The sequence below is a fragment of the Coloeus monedula genome, assembly GCF_965178545.1.
Source record: "Coloeus monedula genome assembly, chromosome: 1".
Classification (NCBI taxonomy): domain Eukaryota; kingdom Metazoa; phylum Chordata; class Aves; order Passeriformes; family Corvidae; genus Coloeus; species Coloeus monedula.
Window position 1 is genome coordinate 133,136,310 of NC_138781.1, and position 21,253 is coordinate 133,157,562.

At 36.2% G+C, this 21,253-nt stretch overlaps 1 protein-coding gene across 1 annotated transcript in view; it reads right to left on the reverse strand.

Annotated features, from left to right (window-relative positions):
* MMP16 (matrix metallopeptidase 16) overlaps nucleotides 1-21,253 on the reverse strand; it is a gene marked incomplete at both ends in the record, with an annotated part of 162,874 nt that overhangs the window by 38,592 nt on the left and 103,029 nt on the right. The window contains 2 exons of the mRNA XM_082298872.1: nucleotides 3,238-3,455; nucleotides 6,411-6,572. Of these exons, the coding sequence (XP_082154998.1) occupies nucleotides 3,238-3,455; nucleotides 6,411-6,572 (380 nt within the window). The remainder of the gene's footprint in view (nucleotides 1-3,237; nucleotides 3,456-6,410; nucleotides 6,573-21,253) is intronic.

Below are 21,253 nucleotides of genomic sequence, written 5' to 3' on the forward strand. Positions count from 1 at the left end.
GCCTCCAACTTTATTCATTTAACTCATCTGGGAACTATCCAGCAATAATTCTTCCAATGAAGGTCATAATTCTTCTTTAATTGTTTCCACCTGGCACAGTACCGTCATCAATCCCCTGTTCTCTACCTTTCTGTACTTGGCTCTCAACCCCATCACACATACCTTCCCAGTCTTCCCTTGCACTACCATTAAGGGGCAAGGGAAAAGAGGTTGGTTGTGGAGGCTGGTGGGGGAAAAGAGGTTTGGGTTGTGGAGGCTGGTGGGCCTGTGATACAATGGACAAAGAGAGTCCAATGGTGGGACAGCGCCTAGTACCAAAGATCCTCCCCAGGTTGGGGAGAAAAAAAGGGCTTTCCCCCAGGATGCTCTGTTCTGTTTTGTTAATGTACCCCAGTTCTGCTTCCCCAGTTGGCCCGTTGGCCTCCCTGCCCCTTCCTGCCTTATATGTCCTTGCCCTAGAAGGTTCTCCACTCCCTGTTCCCCCATTGGCCCTTGCCCCATCACCACTCCCTCAGAGTTTTCCCATTGGCTCCCATACCCCAGTCCTGCCTTTGTACCGCCCTTGTGCCCTCAGATCATTGGCCTCTGATGCTCACTCTGCTCCCATATATAAACCTGGGCCCTCCTGTGTTCTTTGTCTTTGTCCCTGGACCCCTTCATGCATGTGGCTGCATTAAACTCCTCCCGTGGAACCCCATACGAAGACCCTTCCTGGCTCTTTGTCGTCGACCCATTTTCTGGAGCTATCCATGTGTGTGTACACGTGTGTGAGTGTGTGGTGGTCCTGCTGAGCGGCTTCGCCTTGGAGACGCTTTTAGGAAGGTCGCAGCACCTCACTGTCCAGCATAGCAAACCCGCCACGACATTGGGTTATTTTTGTTGTGACAGACCACAGAACCTCCAGCTTGGTTTCCTCCACTGCTGGATGCTTTCCCTGTGTTCAGTCCCTATTTCTGTTTACACCTCCTAAGAATTAATTCCTGCCCTTTTTCTGCTACATGCGGACATGCTGAGCTTTTCCTTACAACCTGTCCCACGCCCCAGGATTCTGCAAGTTGACTTTTCTAAATTTTCCCCTTTTCTGCTCCGTTTATAGTCCTCCCTCTACATCACCCCCTGCTCCCCCCAAAAAATCTCAGTTAATAAAAATCCTTTAGCAGACAAAAATCTTCATTAGCAAATTAATGCACAAACAGGAGAGTTAAGGCTCACTAAGTCAAGCATTCAAAGACACTCATTCTACAAAGTCAAAATCCCTACACTTAGGCAAAATCCATTGCTTAGCACACTAACCCAAGGCAAGCCTTGTTATGTTCCCAGGCATCTTGAGGGGAAAATGAAAACTGTGTAACCCTAAAGAAATAAGCCTCAACAAAGGTGACCTCTTCCTTCCTTCCTAACACACTGCTTTTATGATTGCAGCGACTTCATTTGGAGAATAAGACTCTATACATGAAATCTGTAAGCGTTCTGTTACTGGTCGTTTTTCTCTGAGACTTTTATCGTATTTCCTCATTGGAACAATCATGAAAGGAATTTTAATTTTGGAACATAAATGCAGTCTGCAGAGTAGCAAGCATACACACTTTACAGTAAATATATGGTGTTAAGGCACTAAGCAGTAAACGTTTTTGAAGAAAACTTAATTTGTTTTCAATCAGAAGAGATAAGAGTGATTATTAATGGTGGTGAATATATTTATACAGGAACACAGACTTGCCTAGACAGGAAATTTTATATTAGTGGAACAACATTTCTAAGTTTATTGATTTATGTCTAAACTAAATGAGAGTATGTTCTATTGCTCTTGAGGTAGATGACATGAGATTGAAGTACGTATTTTAATATCCTGTTTAATGTCAAGTTAGAAAATTAGGTTCTTCTTCAACCTTTGCGTTTTAGTCATAAAAGACTGATGGTTCAGGACCTCCCAGTGTTTGACCATATACCATCTATTCAAACGGAATGGGCTGACAGCCCCAGGCTGCAAAAATCCTTAGCTGTTTTTGGGAAAAATATTTCCTGTCCACTGGATTGTGAAGGTAGCTCAATAATTTTGAATGAATTAATGTAAAGCTATTTGTACATGTTTTTTTAGATATGCTAAAGAAAGTGAAAGCCTGGGTAGCATTGCTAATAAGATTTATCTGGTAAGATAGGTTATATAAAAAGAAAACACATAAGGGAGAAATGGGTTCTATCAGAAAGAACAACAAAATTGAACAGGAAGCTTCATGTTTTGGGACAAATATATTGCCTTTCCCTTGCATTTACACTATTGCTGAAGAGAAAACACTTATCTATTCACATGAAAGGTCCTTCTTCTCCACCCGTAATACTGAAGATAAAAAGGATCCTATCATACATTTACAAAACAAAGATCTCACACTTCCTATTGCTTAAGCAAATTTGATACACTATCACTTCAAAAAAACAGATAATCCTGTTGCTTGTTTCTGAAATTTTTGCACAACATTACCTGTCAGTATATTGGTTTAAGAGACTGAGCAATAGTGATTCTGTAATTTTTCTTCAACATTCAATGTCTACTGAAAGCTATACTGCTGATCATCCTCCTAAAGTTATCTTTGATGTCCATGAGTCTTAGCAAAGTGCTTCTATTAAAAGACTGCCTTTCAGTTCAGTTTGTTTATTTCAACTTGTTTTATATTGTGCCAAGATATATACACCACATTTTCAGCTCAGAGCAACATGAATGGAAATAAACAATGACACATTTGCAGTAAGAATTCTGTAGCAAAGACCTTTAGTGAGATATTGTGGTTTCAATGCAACCACAACAAAATGACAAACTTCCTTTGTAAATGACAGATCTAATTGTAAAGTTAAAATTATAGATCCATTAAAAAAAAAAAGAACAAGTGCTGAAGACACAGTATCTACTGTATGTTGGCGTGTGGCTGTATTCCCTACAAAAGCATCCCTATTATTCATTGATTTACACATTTTATCTTTCCATAACATGCAGCATTTATTTACCCTTACATTTTGAAGCATTACAGTTTCTGCTGACGTGTATTTTCCTAAAATAGAACATCGCAGCAGTCCCCTGCTAGATGTTTAAGCCATGTGTATGTTTATTTTTTAATTTTTTTCTTGAACTTTCTAACTGTGAGGAGGCTGGGAATGTAGAGTCATGATGAATGAGAGTTTGCTTTATAAAAAAGGGGAAATATAGACATTTGATGTAACACTGAAAAATTCACAGGCTCCTACCTTGAAAACAAACATTTCCCGGCGAAGAATAGCCAGAGTGTTGAAGTTCCCATCACAGATGTTAGGCTTGGCTCCGGGATAGGAAGGTTTGTCACCGGTGGGTGGCCGGGGAGGTTTGGGTTGCCTGTCATTCTTTCGCGGGTCTGCTGGAGGGACTGAACGATGTGGGGGCACTGTTGGCAGAGGTCTTGTTGGTGGTGGTATCCTGTCAGGTGGACCTTTAAAAATACAGCAGCAGGATGTAATATAAAAACCCACAAAAGGAAACATACACAACAAAAACCAGCTGTAAGCTGTACAAACCCAACAGTGAAAGAGTAATGAAAAAGTGACCTAACATACCTTTCTGATGTTATGAAATCATTGAATCATAGAATCACAGAATATGCTGAGTTGGGAGGGACCCTTTAGAATCATTGAGTCCAGCTCTTGGCCCTGCCCAGGACACCCCAAGAGTCACACCATGTGACTGACAGCACTATCCATACACTTCTTGAACTCAGTCAGGCTGGTGCTGTGACCACTTCCCTGGGGAGCCTGTTCCAGTTACTGACCAGGCACTGGCTATAAAGGGTATAAAGAATGACTACCAAAACCAAGGAAAATAATTACTTTTCATTATCCAGAATCTTCCTTATTGGAACAACATTCCAGTAAAACCTTCAAAGGATGCTTAGGCCACCATCATTTCAGATGAGAAGTAATTCAAAGCACATTATTTAGCAACTTAGTAAGAGCTCTTACAACAGAATCATTGTTTCTTGTACAAATAAATGAAAAAAAAATCTTGTTCCTTATAAGATCATCATCAGTTAATAGATTTTCAACCTATATCTTTAATCTATACTCACCAATTCACACATGCATGTATGTACCATACCCGCTATTTCCAACCGACCAAATTTTTAGATCAAGTAATGTCACATTCATTAGAGACAGGACATTCCCAGCTTTTTCCAATGTCCCTTGCTGTGTACAGGAGCTCCTAAAACTGGACTTCAAATCCTGGGCATCCTACACACACTACACCACTCCTCTTCCATAATTCACACATGTTCTTCAAGTGAAAAACTAAAACTCTGTAGAGCAGTCTTAAAACATTTTTTTTCTCTTTCAAATATATTATCTGTCACAATATACAGAGTTTGATGAAATGACTATCCCACTCATAATATCTCTACCTGAAATTCATCAGGCCATCCTAGATAGATACTGATCATAACCCTAATCACATACTGAATGACTTGAAATGAGTATACTGAAAATGCCTTCCCGTCTCTACACATATTAGTAACATTTATTTTTCATGGACAAAAAGACAAGGAGCTTCATTTGGATCCATAAGATTTCTGGAAACAAGATGAATGTTTTAATTTTTGCTCATTCTATTTAGGCCTCTCTTCAAATCACTTAAATAGATAATATATGTTGACTTTAAAAAATAAATACCATTTGCATGACCAGATTCAGAAACACTGTTGAATAGTAAGAAAACTCTAAAACTGCACAAATGGCATTCAAATTTCTGAGAATTTTACAAAAAAACCACATACTTTATAAAGAACAAGATGGATTATGTAAGGAAATCTTAAACTCGCCAAATGGTTGTCATGCAATTTAATAAGGCATTTATTTCATTCACAATTTTAAGACTTGTGACATTTATAATTTACAGTTAATAACAGTATTTCAAGGAATACAGCAGACCAAAGTAATTATTTTAATAGGTGTGACATTTTTATTGAGGCATATGATTCCAGATCACATCTTGATTTTAAAGGGAGCAAAGGAATCAGTTTGCAGTAGCTTATGTTGGAAAGTTTTTAACCCCAAATCAAAGGTTTTTTATGCCATTTGGTGGTGATGTCAGATATTACTTCCCAGGGGTAACACATTTCTCCTAATGTATAGCCCACAGCTGTTTGAGCTTAGCAGCTAGTTTTCAGCAAAATATTCTTGTCTAGCCCTTAAGTCTAGACTACCAACTCATGAGGTCATGAGAAACAACCTTCCTTCCAGCTAATCACACAGGAAAAAAACCCAACCAAACAAAACTTGATCAGCCAATCATTTTGAAATTGCTATTTATGCTTTATGAAAATATATATCTGTTCTTGTTAATATGATACTTTAAAATTCTTGTTACTATTACACCATGGAGGCTGCAGATGTCTAGTTAGCAATACAGTAATTCTACATGATCGTAGTTGTCCTTTCTGGTAGTAAAGATAAAGAAGGAAGGGCCCTCACAATATTCAACATAAACAGGACAAATTTTACACAGGAAAAATTGGGAGTACAAAATTTAATCCAATGCAAATTTAATTAAGGAATATTAAGCAATGCAATTCCAAATTATATGCACTGGATACAAAGCGTTAACACAGATATACCACAGATTTTTCAATTCTAAAAATAAAGTATATTTAAAAAAAAAAAAATAGAAGACTATTTAAAACCAAAAACAAAAACAAAATTATGTCTTTGGAAATTTAAGGGATAGTAATATGGGAGTTAGTGTTACATTCAACCCATAATCACAATTATGTTATTGTTTTGAATTTTTAAAAAAAATTCAATTTCCTTGTTAAATGCAGAACAAATTTGTACCATGTGTATTTTATATCAGGCCATAAAAAATGTAAATTAACATATTTTAAAGAAGTAGGCCCTTCTTTACCCTCTGTAGCGACTGGTGATAACATTATTTTGAGATCAATTTGTTATATTTTTCATAAGAAAGGGTGCTTTTGGGACCTCAGATTTTGAGGGAAATTTTCTGTATTATAACTGGTAAACTGAGGAGCAATCAATTCATCCAGTTACATGAGCTTGGACACCTGTGTAAATAATCTCATTGTAGTTAAAGGCCTGCATTTCTTAATATTTTCATAGTTTGGAATCCTTTCGCATATGTTTTCTTTATGGATTTTTAAAACATTTAAAATTACTACTCCAGGCAAGTGCAGATTTTGAATATAAGTTGAGAAGAATGAGAAACGAAGTAAGAGTGTCCTCAAAATCTTTGGATGTTTTACTCACATAGAGCCTGTGGCATAACAACTGGTGAAGCCCACACTAATGAACTCTTTCGGAGAGGTGATATGGACAGGAGGACTTCAAAGGTATTCTAAACTGAAAAGCTTGCATTGTCTGATGAGAACATGACATACCGTATATCTTCTGGATGCCCTGTAAATCATCATTAGGTAGTTTGAAGTTGTCAGTTTCCATATATTGGTAAAATGGAGCCATGATTGCAGTGGGATCATTAGAGTGCTCCAAGCCCAGAGCATGTCCAAGTTCATGCACCGCAACTAGAAAGAGATCATTTCCTGTGAAGAGAAGAAAAGGAAAGAAGACTTTTGAATCCACAAACATATTAACAAAAATAACACACATGGAGGTCTCTGCACTTGCAAGATGTTTTCACTGCATTTGAATTTCACAAGGTAATGTGTAGTAATTAATGGATCACCAAGGATACCAAGGATAATGTGGCAGAAAAGGCAGTTTTCTCTTTTTTTTTCCAACAAGGAAAGCATTATGCTGTAATGTATGGTACTGTTACAGTCATCATAAACATAAACCTTTTTAATTGATACACATGGTAAGTGTAGGGTTCAACTGTCATAGTTCATGTCTAGGCTTTTGTGCAATTTATGACTTGAACCTGATGTTGCCATGAACCCAACTAAAAATGCTTTCATCAAGACATAGCTCCAAATGGAAAATATCCTGACTTTGTTTGGCAAACTTCACAAACTGAAGACTACCTATTTAGGACAAACCCCACAGGGCACCTAGTCATTCAAACACTTGTAATCAGACCCCTGCTGATTATATGTAGATGTTGTCCATTTCTGAATCACTGTAACTGAAATCCTAATAAGGAAAATAGATGTCCTAAAATATTTCACTGTGCAATTCCCTGTAAGAAGTGTAGTTGCTTATTTAAGTACTAGAGCTTTTTTTATTTTTGTAGAACTAAAGAAAAACGCAAAAACATGGACTCATATTATAGACCACTTTAATGTTTTTGTAATTCTCTTCTGAAAACATCTTTATATTTTTTATTACAGAGTATTAGACACAACTTTGGCAGTAGAATTACTGCACTCTTCTGAAGCAAATACAAATCAAAGCCAATGGGATCTTTTCTAAAAAAAGTTTCAGAGCTGGACCTCTATGGTATTAATTTTGTCTCTTCTTACTCATCTAAGACATCATTCTGCATATCTTTCTGTGAGTCTTTCATACAGATTCTGTCATACTTAACCTGTCACAAAATGAGGCTTTGGAAAAATATTTTACATCAGGAGAAAGATTCCAGTCATCTGAGAAGGGTCACATCCAGAATATCGCTCATTTCACCACCTAGGGATGGGAAGAACCATCCTCCAGAAGTGTGATCTTGTCCCACTGACAAGAGAAGTACTCTAGATCAGCAGCTTATGCTGACCATCTAATTTTTAATCACTGCACTTATGTGAAACTGGTGTCACCTATAGTAAGTAGTTTCTTGTTGAAAGAGAAGTATAAATAATGAAAGGCCTATGCTGTGACCTAGTCACATATTGGTTGTTAATATGAGAAAAAATGCTCAACTTTAACTATTATCCTATAATCTGTAGATTCTTTGGGGATAGACAGTTATTTTCCACTGCTGGAACTTGATCTGGAAGTACTTTTAAATGTCAGTAGTAATAATATTAAGTTGCATCAGCAACAAAATCACACATATATACATTACAGAACTTTGAGGACATAGTTGACAGTATTTCAACTTCTCAAGTATTTCCTCTTGTTGACACAATAAAATAAACTTTATCCAAAGTACATATGAAAGAGGAAACACTTGGCAGTAGATGCTTTCATGATGTATGAAGCCATGCTGATGTTTGTGAAATAAATGTTTGAATGAAATCATGAAAACAGACACAAGTGAAACTATATTCCTAGTTCACAGAGTCTTCTCATAACAAAACTTCTGATTCTTAATTTGAAAATATGAAAACTAAATGTTCTTGATCTTCTATTCAATATAACTGTGCAGAAAAATCACATCTTTTAAAAATTAATGTGACATAATGTACTTTAAGAAATGAGTTTATCCTATCATTTATAATTATGTGGTTTCCAGATGAAATGTTTTATGACAATATTTTTCTTAGATGCAGTTCTTTTTATAGAAAAGCAGATTGTCAATGTGCTGTTTCAATAGGTTTGATAAGCCTGACTGTCCTGATGACAAATGCTCTTGATATCTGAATCTGGCCTTCTATATGCAGACAAAGCTGATCTTGACATCATCTCATATGAAAAATCCACAGCTTCTGTAGCTAAACTCCGCATAGGAAGTGATGTACAGAAAGAACTCTGCAAAGGTTTTCATTCTGCACTTATAATGGAACAATTATTGTAATTTTAAATAATCATAGGTTTAAGATGGAAAGACTAAAAAGAAGAGCATGTTACTGTACTACAGCTTTCATACTATCATGAAAAGTCTCACATTATTTTTCAATTCTTTTCTGAGTTTTGTGAAGGTTCTAAATCAGGTTTATTAGAATTCAAAATTTCTTTCCCTGGTATTAATTTTAGTATTTAAGAAGTAACCTTCTTTTGCTTTTCAGACCTTCTGAAAGCAAATTTCCCTCCTATACCGTGCTTCCTACATCATAATTAAGAATATTAACTAGTCTAAGTCTTATGAAGAAATGCCCTAAAAAGTTGGCCACATTACTTACTGAACAATTTTCAAATCGTTTTGAATGAATAGTATTTATTCTACCACTATCATTAGGCTTGTTAGTATCAGTAGATCAAGGAGTGTTCTGCATGTTTTACCTCTACTGTTTGAGGCAGGAGGTTTGGGAAGTTAACTTGTTATAATTTCTAAAATTTCAATAAGCCACAGTTAATCAAGAGTCTTGGAAGAGTCTATTGCTTCTATTTGTGCCAGTTATGCAATACATGAAGAATCAATACATCTTTGTTTATCAGTCCTTATTGAGTTCCCTTACAGATTTTCTGGAATTTCTACATTTTGTTCCATGTTGATCTGAAAGATGTGAAATAAATAGCAACAGGGAAATAAATAAAACCGACTTTCAGCTACTGGCATATCTTCCTTCCAGAATCACAGATAATGAGCATGTGGTAGAGGACTTTTAAAGTAGTACTTCTGAGTGACAGTGGGACCATGTCAGACAACAAATATTACGCAGGGGCTGGCTGTTTCTCTTTTCGTCTTTTGGATAGGGGAGATTATGTAAAGAGAAAAAAAAAGAAAAAAATCCCAAACATTACATTCAGTGTCTTGACTGCCCCTCTGGATTTGGTCTTTATTTCCACCTCGTGCAATGCAACTTGTAGCCATCAGGGGAGCCATTAAGTGTGGCAAAGGCAGAACAGCCCTTGAGCAAATGAATAAGGGGGAAGTGAGAAGGTCACAGGAAAGAGCTGGGAGAATAATATTCTCGCCTGGGGTGACAATGATTTAACAGGTAACATATTTTCTACTTGTAGTCAAATAGCCCCATTATTCATAACAATTTCCATCAAGAGTCATGATTGTCTCCAGGGCATCCTGAATTTAAACTGACCCAAATAACTTAGTGCAATTGAAACTCACGTTTAAACCAGCCCAAGATGAGCTGTCTGAGTCCAGTACAGGTAGGGACTTATTACTATCTTAGTTTCCACCCTTTGTGCTTTGCATATGATTAGATTTCTCTAATTAGGCAACAATTATTCAGTGCCTCTTTGCTTTAGGGAGGAGACTTGCCCTGAGTACTTCAATGCTACTGTAAAAAGCTCCTGAGACTGCAGAAGGACAACCTTCTGTAAGTGCTTGCTCTTTTTCTAAAGGCTGCACAGAAGTGTGACTGCAAGGTTGACAGTAGCCCACCTTCAATTCCTTGGCCAGTGCTCCGTGAACATTCATACTAGCTCAGGCTAGCTTTTTATCCTATTGACATTGGGTAGTTTTTACATTTTCATTTGCCACCACTGAAGGAGAGAGTCCCAAATGATTCTATATGCCAGTATACATTATCCAAGTAGGACATATTTCAGTCCACACGGCAAAATGAAGCACCATCACAAACTTTAACAAGTCATAACAGAGTTAAAATGCATATGACTACAATGATTTTTAAAGCAAAAGTTGCCACCAAAAGATATACAATGGTGAATATTCATTGTGATAGTCTCAGTTACATCTTGTTGTATATCCACAGAGTAGTAGAAAAATATTGGGAAATATATTTCACTAGCCCAAAACTTGTGCACCTCTATTCTTGTATTCCCTATTAGCAAGGAGATTTGGAATAGAATGGCTGTAAGCTCAAAAAGATTGCGATTGTTTTTCTTATTTTATCTCAAGTTTGATTTCACAAGGGAAGAAAAAAAAGGTACTGTGTGTAAAGAACTAAGATAAAATTATTATTTTTATACTGACACTTTTCTCTGAGGCTATAAACTATTTTAGGCACTAAATCTGCCTGACTTTACAAACACTGCCCAAACTACAGAATATAAATATGTATTAATATATCAAATATTCAACAGCCAGCAGTGTGGAGCATGTTGTATGGGGAAGACTTTCCCTCTAGCCTATATATACATTATTTTTCACATCTACAGATAAACAAAGCTAATATGCTTGTCCACATTAAGATACTAAGAAAACCTAGTTCTGAAGATATTAATTTCCATTTTAAATGGTATGTGAGTTCAATTTATAAAAGCCATACCCTTATGGCTTAACGTGTGACCTCAATTTTGAAGACTTTTCCATCCAGAGGAAAAAAAAAAGAAACCCTAGAAACTGAATTTCAAATGACAAACTGTAAAAATACAAAGATATTTTATACATAGACATACACTCTTTCTTCCAAAGAGTATTTTATTTAATTTTTCATGTGATGTAGATAGATGTTTTCTAACTAAATTCATATCAAACTGAAATGTAAATCTGCACAAGACTTCTATTATAGTCCTTTTACCAACAAGACAGTATCTCAAAGGCAAACTTACAATTAATCAGAAATATTACACACACACAAAATACCCATCACTTTCTGTTTGATGTAAGCAGAATTTGCATTTTCATTATTCTGTTCATTTGTACCACCACCTGACACATCCAAACAGCTGACATGCTGCAAATTGTAGAGTAAGATTCTTACTCCACACACATACAGAAAGAAAAAAAAAAAAAAAAAAAAGTTTTATCTTGTTTTATCCTTTCCAGACAGGACAGAATTTTGAAGATGCTATTTCAACAGTCAGTCATAAAAGAAGATTCTTTCTCTCTATGACCTTATTACAATACAGCAGAACTGAGCATATACATTACATATGCACTTACATAAGCACCTTATATGTATATATACGCTATATTGAGAATATACATGGACCTGAATATAAATCATAGGAATACTCTTACCCAAATAAAGGTGCCACATTTTCCAGTCTAAGAAATCTTATATAGTTTCTTGACATTATCTCAACTGCCATTGGCACTAAAATTTGGTAGTCTGGTGGTTATTTTGGAAAGGAAGTTTTGCTAAAAGATGGATGGAGCACCTTTGAAGAAATGAAGAACAAAACTAATTTTTTGTCAGTTTAAATAAGACTGTATCATATACAGCTTTTCAATTTACTATATGAACTTAGTGTATCTATTTTTTACACATGGTATTTTAAACAATCATTTTTCAATAATATATCTATATATTTAGGCTTTTTCACTGTGAGAAAATACAGTGACATAAAAAATGTCTTCTTTCCCTCTATTAATACATAACACACACGATAAACTCCTTTCCAGTAGGCTTAGTGAGATATACATATATACATATATATATATATATGCAGACAGAATGGGAGGTACAGACAGTTTGTTATATACAAAGTTTGTGCTAATTACTCTGTGCATAATTTAGAATACCTACACCCGTACGTGTATGTTTTTGATAAACTATTCTATTTTAAAAAGATGAACAGATTAGTGTGAAATTTAAAATTGCTGCCTTGAAATTTGACAAGGGCACATTCCTACAGAGCAAGGCTGCCTTCAGGTGACTCAGATTATTGATGAGATATGTTGAGAACATTTGAGTTTAGCCGTGTGTAAGTCCTTCCTGGCAGTGCTTTACAGTTTCTGCATGATGTGGGCATAATTTAGAAGTCAGGACCCCACTTTCTTTTATAATGCATATCAGTCTGTACTTTAGAAGGCAAAGACATGAAAAAGATAAGAATTTCTGATTTACTACTTAGATCTGTTACCAAGCACATTGTACAACTTTTTAGTAAATTGCTTGAAATGGGTGGAATTAATTACTTAAGATATTCTTAAATTTCTTTCTATAAAAAGCATGGATATAATAATATATCCACTTTTTCTCACAGTTTCAATCACTAGAACTGAAAAAATTTGAAAACTATTCTGACTAGTGAATCAATACCAACTTCTCCAAAGAGAGGCAAGCGAAGCAGCTGGAAAAGATCCTAGGGGAGGTAGAGAAGACATGAGAGTTTGCTTCAATATGATGGTATGTGTTCCTTCTGAAAATATAATGCTTATGGCTTTATTTCATGCTTTGAGGAAACCCTGCTGTGACAGGGAACCTAGCAAACTAAACAAGCTCCCACATTTAGGTCGAATCTCTAGCTCCTCCAATCAACTTCTTCATCATTCAGGTCCACTACTGTATATTATTCTCAAATGTCATTCTCATGCTATTAGTAATAAGGTCATATTGATTAACAGATGGAAAAGTTTTCTTTTGGGTGTTTTCATGGTCATCTTTAGACAATAACTATCTTAAATAAATTTGAATTTTAATGGAATTTTGCATTTTTGCTGGAAAAGGTCTTCATACTAGAAATGCTGCAAATACTGTAACAGCCTTATCTATTTATACTCTTTCCTGACTTTTCTTTGTTTCTATTTTTAATTTTAGTGGGAAGAATAAGCTAGAGAAGTAATTAAAACTGTTTTCTGAAGGCTGTGAAAATGAATGCATGCTGGGGTTGAAGATTTGGATATGTGCATGAGATATCACATGGTTCTCAGCTATCCTCCATGGTTTGGTCCCCGTGGGTCCTTCCTGTGAAGGGAACGTACATTTTTCTACCACTGCTATGTGGCACTCTGAGTGAGAATAAATGTAAGAGAGTCTTAATTGTGCATGAGGCCATATTAAAATTGAACCGCTGCTTTAACAAAAAAAAATATAGGGTTTGCCTCTAAGCCACTCAGATAAAGTGCTTGTTTGTTAACATGGTGGCTTTTTTTATTTTTATTCATTTACCCCTATGTCCTGTGTGCCCTCCTATGAAGAAATATTTGTAAATGCTAGGAAGAAGGTCAGTCATACTGCAAATATTCACAATAGATGTAATCTGTCATGGGGCAGAAATCACAGAAGCATAGAATGGTTTGAGTTGGAAGGGGCCTTGAAGACCATTCAATTCCAACCCTCCTGCCATGGGCAGGGACATCTTCCAGTAGACCAGGTTGCTCAGAGCCCCATCCAGCCTGGCCTTGAACACTTCCAGGAATGGGGCATCTACAGCTTCTCTGGGCACCCTGTTCTAGCATCTCACCACCTTTTAGAAATCTGAAAGAGTCTGGAAGATCACCAAAATCCCCAAAATCCCACAACAGAATGCACATAGAATTTAATTTATGTGGCAATCTTATGTTGGCTAAATTTTTGTTAGATAAATTTTTTACCCTGTATGAGTTAAATTACTGACAGTAATTATGATATCCTCTAAATTAAATCACATTAAACCCATCAAAACCAGGTTATTATTATTAACACACCATTGTATCTTAACACAGACATAGAACTTTGAGAGCTTTGAAACAGTGACATAGTGGTTTGTATATATATATAAAGTTTTTATATGAACAATTCTTCCTTCACTGTTATTTTTCTTTTTTAATTCACATTAAGAAAAAAAAAAGTCAAGATAGATTTGTCCATGGTTTGGGTTTTTTTTCATTAAACTGGTGATAAAAAGAAATGGGAATTTTGAATCCTAATTGGCAAAGTGATTAGAAGAAAAAATCATTAAAAGTTCTCTGATCTGAAAAGAAGACAAGTTTTCTAAGAAGTCTGCAGACTTCAAAGGGAAACCTTTGCACCATATTTTAAATTAAGACAACTTCAAACTGGGGATCCTGTATACAGAGAAAGTGACAGAAAGACAAATTTGCTACTTTGGTTTTACTTTGTTAAAATTTACTCATATGAAATACTCTGATATATTGGACAACCTCCTGCTAAGATCCTAGGATTCTATATCCATACAGCTGTATGCTCCTCTAGCTGGAGGGACCACTGTACGTCTCTCTAGAACTCGGGGAATACGGTCAGTTTGCACTAGTGACTCTTGGCACTTGTTGGCATGGAGATGACTGAGCCCCAGAGGGCAGAGCAAAGGGTGCTGGAGAGGACAAGATGGTCAGGCAGCCAAGCCATACTCCTGGGCCTCCCAGCAGAAGGAAGCCTATGCAAGAATTTGCTTAGAGAGGAAGACGAAGGCAGGAATTCGTTGCCCCTGGCAAAGTTCAGGAGAGATTGGACATGAGAATGTAGGCCAGGGCAGAAGTCAGTCCTGGCACACTTCCCCTTCTCTGAATTAGGAGCTCAGCAGGACCCCAGCCTGGAGCGACAGCAGTTGGCCCCAGCAGGAAGAAGGGACAATGCCAGAGGTTCCATGTTTGATGGCTCTCAGACCAGAGATTCCCACTGGGAAAGCAGAGAGCAGAACACAGAGTCACTGGGGGCACAGTTTTCCACATCTGCTCTGCCACATCCCACACTCAGGCAGGTTGGGACCATTATCCCTGCACGTCTGCCAGCCACTATGGCCAGCCCTGCCAGTGTCACAAGTGATCATTAAAAACAAAAACCAGTTAAGAAGTGACAGTTGATTATATCTGTATTTTAGTTGATAACTTTCCTGAAGCTCAGGCCCTAATATTTTTGCTGCTTCTGGTAGCACTACTAGCTGAAGCACAGCTAACAACATAAATTCCATATAACTACCAAATCTTCAGCATCCTGAATAAGGTAATCAGTGGTAATCCCATTTCCTCATAATTACATAGTATCAGTTTCTAAACTGCATAGCAAGAAAGGTGTTCTGTATGATTCTTAGAAATGGGAAACTAAAAGTATGTTTACACATTACCATACTACCAACTATGCCTTCAAAATTTCAGAGGTGCAACCCACTCGTGAATTACTATATTCAGACCAATACAAGTGTTTGTCCTGCCATACCAAGAGCAGCAGGGAACAGCCTATGCCTTTTCTGACTGCTGTACTGAATTGCTCCCAAAACATCCATCTCTAGGGCTGAGATAGATTTCTTTTGACCCTGGTTGGTGCTGCTGTTTTGAAGTTCTTATCACTTCAGTTCTCTAATCTGAAATGGCACCATTCAACATCACTGGTGGAAGTTATCTAGCTACTCAAAACTGTAACAAATGTCTCTACCTGCACCTCTCACAGCAAGAGATGAGAAACAGGTATTTCAGAATATGATTCATCTAGTTTGTTTTAGACACCTCCTTCAGGATGCAACACACCTTACCCAGGAAGACAGTATATCTCTCCTATAACTCTAAAGGGACTCCATCAGATTAACTCAGATATAAACATCAACATATGGTCAGATTAATTCCACCCCCTCAAGTCTTCAGGCTTTTGACTTAGTTCTTTTCATTTAAGTCACTGGCAAACATTAATTATAGAAGTACAGGATATGGACTTAAGTGATATATGTACAAACCCAGGAAGTACTTATCACAGACTGACTTGAAGGAGAGACTTAAATCTGTTCACTAGAAAAAAAACAAACAAAAACCCAAACAAAAAATGTTGCTCTTTTAACTTACTTCGGTTTTTTTTATTTTTCTGCTTTTATCTTTTTTCACAACCTGATGTTTTAGCTGTATATGTTTCCAGATTTTGGTGTTAGCTGCCCAGCACTTTTTGGAACCCAAACAGTTAGGAAGTCTAAATATAGATTAAAACCATTTTGGCCTCAAGAACATATGGTTTGGGCATTTTGAAGAGAAGAATTGTCAGGAAAAGCACTAATTATACTCTAGACTTGAGAACACTAATATTGTAGAAAATCATTCATTAGTTATTCATGTACTACTTTTAAAATTCAGATATAGTATTATCTTATATTTTTGGGTTATCTACATCTTTTTACTTTTTCAACATCCATTACATTTCTGCTTAATAAATAAATATGTAATTAAATATGTAATTACTGTAAAATCCTTGTCTTGTTCTTTCAGGAAACCATGACAACATCCATATTAATTAGCAGCATGATTTTTTATATTCTGTTTGCCCCTAAAAAGGCAGGGGAAATGAGATGGCAATACAGTAATAATATTCTATAGAGCATCTTTAGTATTTCCTAAATCTGCTGTCTTGAAGAAAAAGTCTCCATTAAGTGGCCCTAGCAACAAATAGAGACTTGAGGAACCCTGGATCACATGGCAGTCGGAATGCTAAACCTGCTTTAAATGACTGAGATGTCTCTTTCTGTCTAAAGGGAGAATTTTGCGTTCACAGATAATGCTTCTTTCCTAAATTACTGCTACTAGGAGACCAGACTTAAAAGAAAAATAAATATTTTCAAGCCATTCATTCATTATCTGATTTTTGAGTTGTAAACTGTTTTCGACTTATTTGCAATAATAAAAGGAATTTTCTCTCTTTTTTTTTTCTTTTTTAACTCAACGTGTTTGAGACATGGCTTTTCACAAGCTCTCCATAGTAAATAATCTTTCAAGAACCTGAAATTCAGTTTCTGGTGTGAAATCTCCTGGCTCATCAGTCAGTTTCTCTATTATTAGTCTTAGTTTTATTACTATTAGTTTGTATCATACATTTTAAAGAAATATTGCCTTTTTGTAGACTGATAGTAAACAATTATATCAATGCATAGAGGATAAGAATAAAAAGAACTGGAACATGGGGTTTTTTTCCCCTTTTTTCCCCATTCTCTAAAAATTTCTGAAAGATGTAAGAATTATAAAAAACTCTCTCAGATTCAGTACTCAAAATCTGCTAAGCTTCTTTCTAAAAGGAGAAAAGATTAAGGTAGGGGTATTTGTTTGTTTGTTTGTTGTATATGTAGTGTTAGGGGGTTTTTGTGTGTGAGAGATTGTGGGGTCATAAAAATAATCGTGAAGGGGCTGGCCCACATTTTATGTTTGGACTAATTTAAAATAAATCTATTGGCCTGAACAAAAATGGCTTCCCAATACTCTTTTCCCATATACTGCAGGGGGAACATGAGAATGACAAAAAGAGAAAAAGGAGCCAAAAACTCCAACACTGTTAGTTTCAACTTATTAATCCCTTTAACAAATATTTTTCAAGCAAATTTCACATTTTTCAACCAAATTTCCTCATGTAAACTCAATTCTCCTTATATACTAATATGAGGATCTGATTAAATGAATCCATTTTGGGAGATAAACTTGACTTCATTGTTGCATAAACAGTTGTTTGAGACAAAGACATCTTTAAAATTAAAAAAAAAAAAAAAAACACAAAACCAAAAAAGGCAGTTCTTTTTCAGTGACTGTAGGTGCAAATGCTGCCAAAATTGTCTGCAAGGACCCATGCTGCCTTTCAGCTAGATGTTTCCTTGGCAGCAAAGTCGATGTAACAGACAATGTGAACTTTCCTCATTTATTTCTATGCAAAGTCAGCCAGATCCGCTTTAACACTTTTCATTAGCAGTTTAAGATAGGCCAGCTGATTGCAAACTGAGGCAGATGGCAAATGAAAGCAAGCAAGCAGGTTCTGCTGGCCCTGGTAAGTGGGAAATAACCTCCAGTTGCAGTTTGAATGGATAGCTGAGTTTGCAACTTCCCTAACTGCTCCATATAGGCTTGCAATGATCTGTGTTTACCTACGCCACGATGGAAGCAATATGCAATTTAGTGGCTTGAGCTGTGCTGCCTTTTTGGTTTGCAACCTGCATCAGGACTGTCTCTGGCAATTAACCTACAGTTTAAATATCACCTTGCTTCTACAGACATGAAAAGCACAATGTAAAATGTGCATCTTAGTCTACAATCCCACTGCTTTAATTAAGAATATCACAAAGTCAATTCTCTTAACATATTCCTCAGCCTCTCTTTCAGTTTGCATAATAGGGCATATAGAAATGTTAGGCCAAGAAGGAAGCTGAGAGTTTGATAATGCACGTTGAGAGCCCCTGGGATGTATTAAAAGCATCTAGTCAAGCACATCTAGAACATGGGGCTGGATTCAGCTACAAGACTTCTTTCACTGGCTGCCAGTTTTAAACAGATTTCCTTTTTAAAAACATGCAAATCAAGTGCTTTCCTCAAAGCCAAAGGGTGTTCCATGAAAGCAAAATCCTCCCCAAAAATTATAAAAATGAGGTCAGTACTTTACCAACAGTTAACATTTTCCATCATCTGGCTTCCAGCCAGTAGATGGGGTCCAGCAAACAGATCCTCTTCTATCTGCATGGTCCTATGTCCAATGACTGAGTCCTCACAAGCAGTCAGGGCCATTTATGATTTTTTGGATCATTTCCACCTCTTCAATAGCTGAAAGGGATCTTTCTATTCTCAAGTGCAGCTTTGCATACCATGATAATATTTTTAAGGATACAATTTATGCATCAGACACTGGATATCTGAGAGTTAAGATTTTAGGTAAGATCTTGGAATGACTGGATATGGGACAGGGGCACACCAGCAAGTATAATCCAGGAAGGTTTGGAAAATTTAAGGACGGAGGAAGTTCTATCAGCACAAAATGCACTTACTGATAAGGGAAAGACTGGGTTGCTTTTAAATACTGAAGACTGTGTGGTTTTGTGACAGAAAGTATTACTGGTGTTAATTGATTCCTGAATTAAATTGGATTTCAGGGAAAATGGTGAAATTAAAAGAATCAATCGTTATTCCATATGCCCACAACTTGCAAAGCTCTTTGAAATATTATCCTGGCATCTTCATCATTGTGTAATATTATAAATGTAATGGTTGGGTTTTGTCATCCTTTATAATATTGCTAATTCTCTCATTTTGCACTCAAATAGTTTCAATGTAAAATGGAAGTTGTACTTCCTTAACCTTATAATTATATATAAACAAGGCTGCAACTCAACAGTCTCGGTTTCTTTATCCTGTAAACAAGATATGGCAGAGGGCCATAAAATATGAATGGAATAAATAATATTATTAGAAAACTACTTTCTTACAATACGAGCGTCCATCTGTCTAAAAAAGAAATCAGAAAGAAGTAGTATTTCACATCTGCTTAAACTATAGGACATATTGTCACAGGATGTTGTGGGTACCAAATGCTTACACGAGTTCAAAAAGAGATTACACTGATTAATGAAAGGAAATCCCTCATAGGCTACTAAACACAAAAATATGGCCTGTGCCTCAGAAATTCAATGAGCAGATCACTGGAAGCTAAGAGGGAATATGCTGGGGTTTTATTGCCATATGTTTACCCTGCTCTTATTCTCTTCCTTAGGTATCTGTTAATAGCTATTAACTGGAGACAATATTTTGGAGGATAACCTTTGATCTGAACCCACGTTTGAAATTCTCTGCTTACAAGCACATACACAAGTACTATAAAATAAAAATTCAAGTAAGATATTAATCTTTTACATAGTTATCCTAGTGCAGAACTAGAAAATAAGCACGTGACAACTGCAAGGTCATACTGCTTGGTTATAGATCAAATTTGATGTTGATAATTGCTTATTAAAAACATACATAATCAATTAAGAGCACTATGCTTTATAAAATTAAAGCCGTGTTAACATTGTAATACAGAGCTTCCTTTGATCTGAAATGCTTGGCTTCCTTTATACCAAGCCACAGCATGAGCACTGTTCAAGACACAGAGCTCCCTTAGGAGATGGTTTTCACAACTCCACTGGTTCACATTTCCAGCAGCATATATCTCCTGCACTGTGTCAACCACACTGGCAGCCAAAAGAAATTTACTACAAGTTGATCTATGCAGTTCAGAGATCAGGATTTTCATAAATTTTTCTTGGCTGCCAGCACAGTGCCCACAGCAGAATCTACGCACTAACTGGAGCCCAAGTACATTACACAAGACACTGTATTTGCATCAGGTCCAAGAAGCTTTTACTTGGCAATCTACAAACAGCATGGTACAAAGTGACAGGTTTGTTTGCTTGTTTTCTTGTTATAGCCTGCAAACTTGAATAATTTTTTGAATGCCGGAGAGTTAACAAAAATAAGCAAAACTGAATAACTGAATTCTTGAATTTTTGAGTTTGTTTTCCCAAAGACGGAGTTTTATGCATACACACGTTACAAATATTCCACATGTATGTAAGTAATATGCATTAATATTCTCCTTACATGTCGCTGTACACTAAACCATCTATTACTTCTGTAATGGAGTTTCACTTGTTATTATTTATTGTATGTTCTTTGATGGAAGAATGGTTTTCTGCAGAATTTCAGTATGGTACACTAGCTACCTTGGTAAATTTGCTACAGAGGTAAAAGATAATGTATTTTAGTTTGACTTCTATTTCTCTTTCTGATGTGAATATGAAGATAACAGTATCAAATTACCATTACTGATCAACTGTGTTTATCTACACTTAGTTTTTTGCCAAATATTTTCTGCTGCTGGAAGACATAGTTCTATGGTCACATTTTATCCAGTAATTGGTACATTACTTATCATGTCTAATGTGCTTGAAAACTGAGCTCTCAAGAAATCCTTGTTTTCCCCAAGCACTACTTCTAAATCTTGCCCTGTTTTAAAAAGCTGCACTTGTGCAAGTAGGTCAATCTTAAATTAATCTAGTTAGAAGTAGTGCACTCTCAATTTAAACTGGTTTAACATTCCCTTAAAATAGGTTTAGATGCATTCAGTAACTTCCCAGAAAAAAATAACTGCTTTGA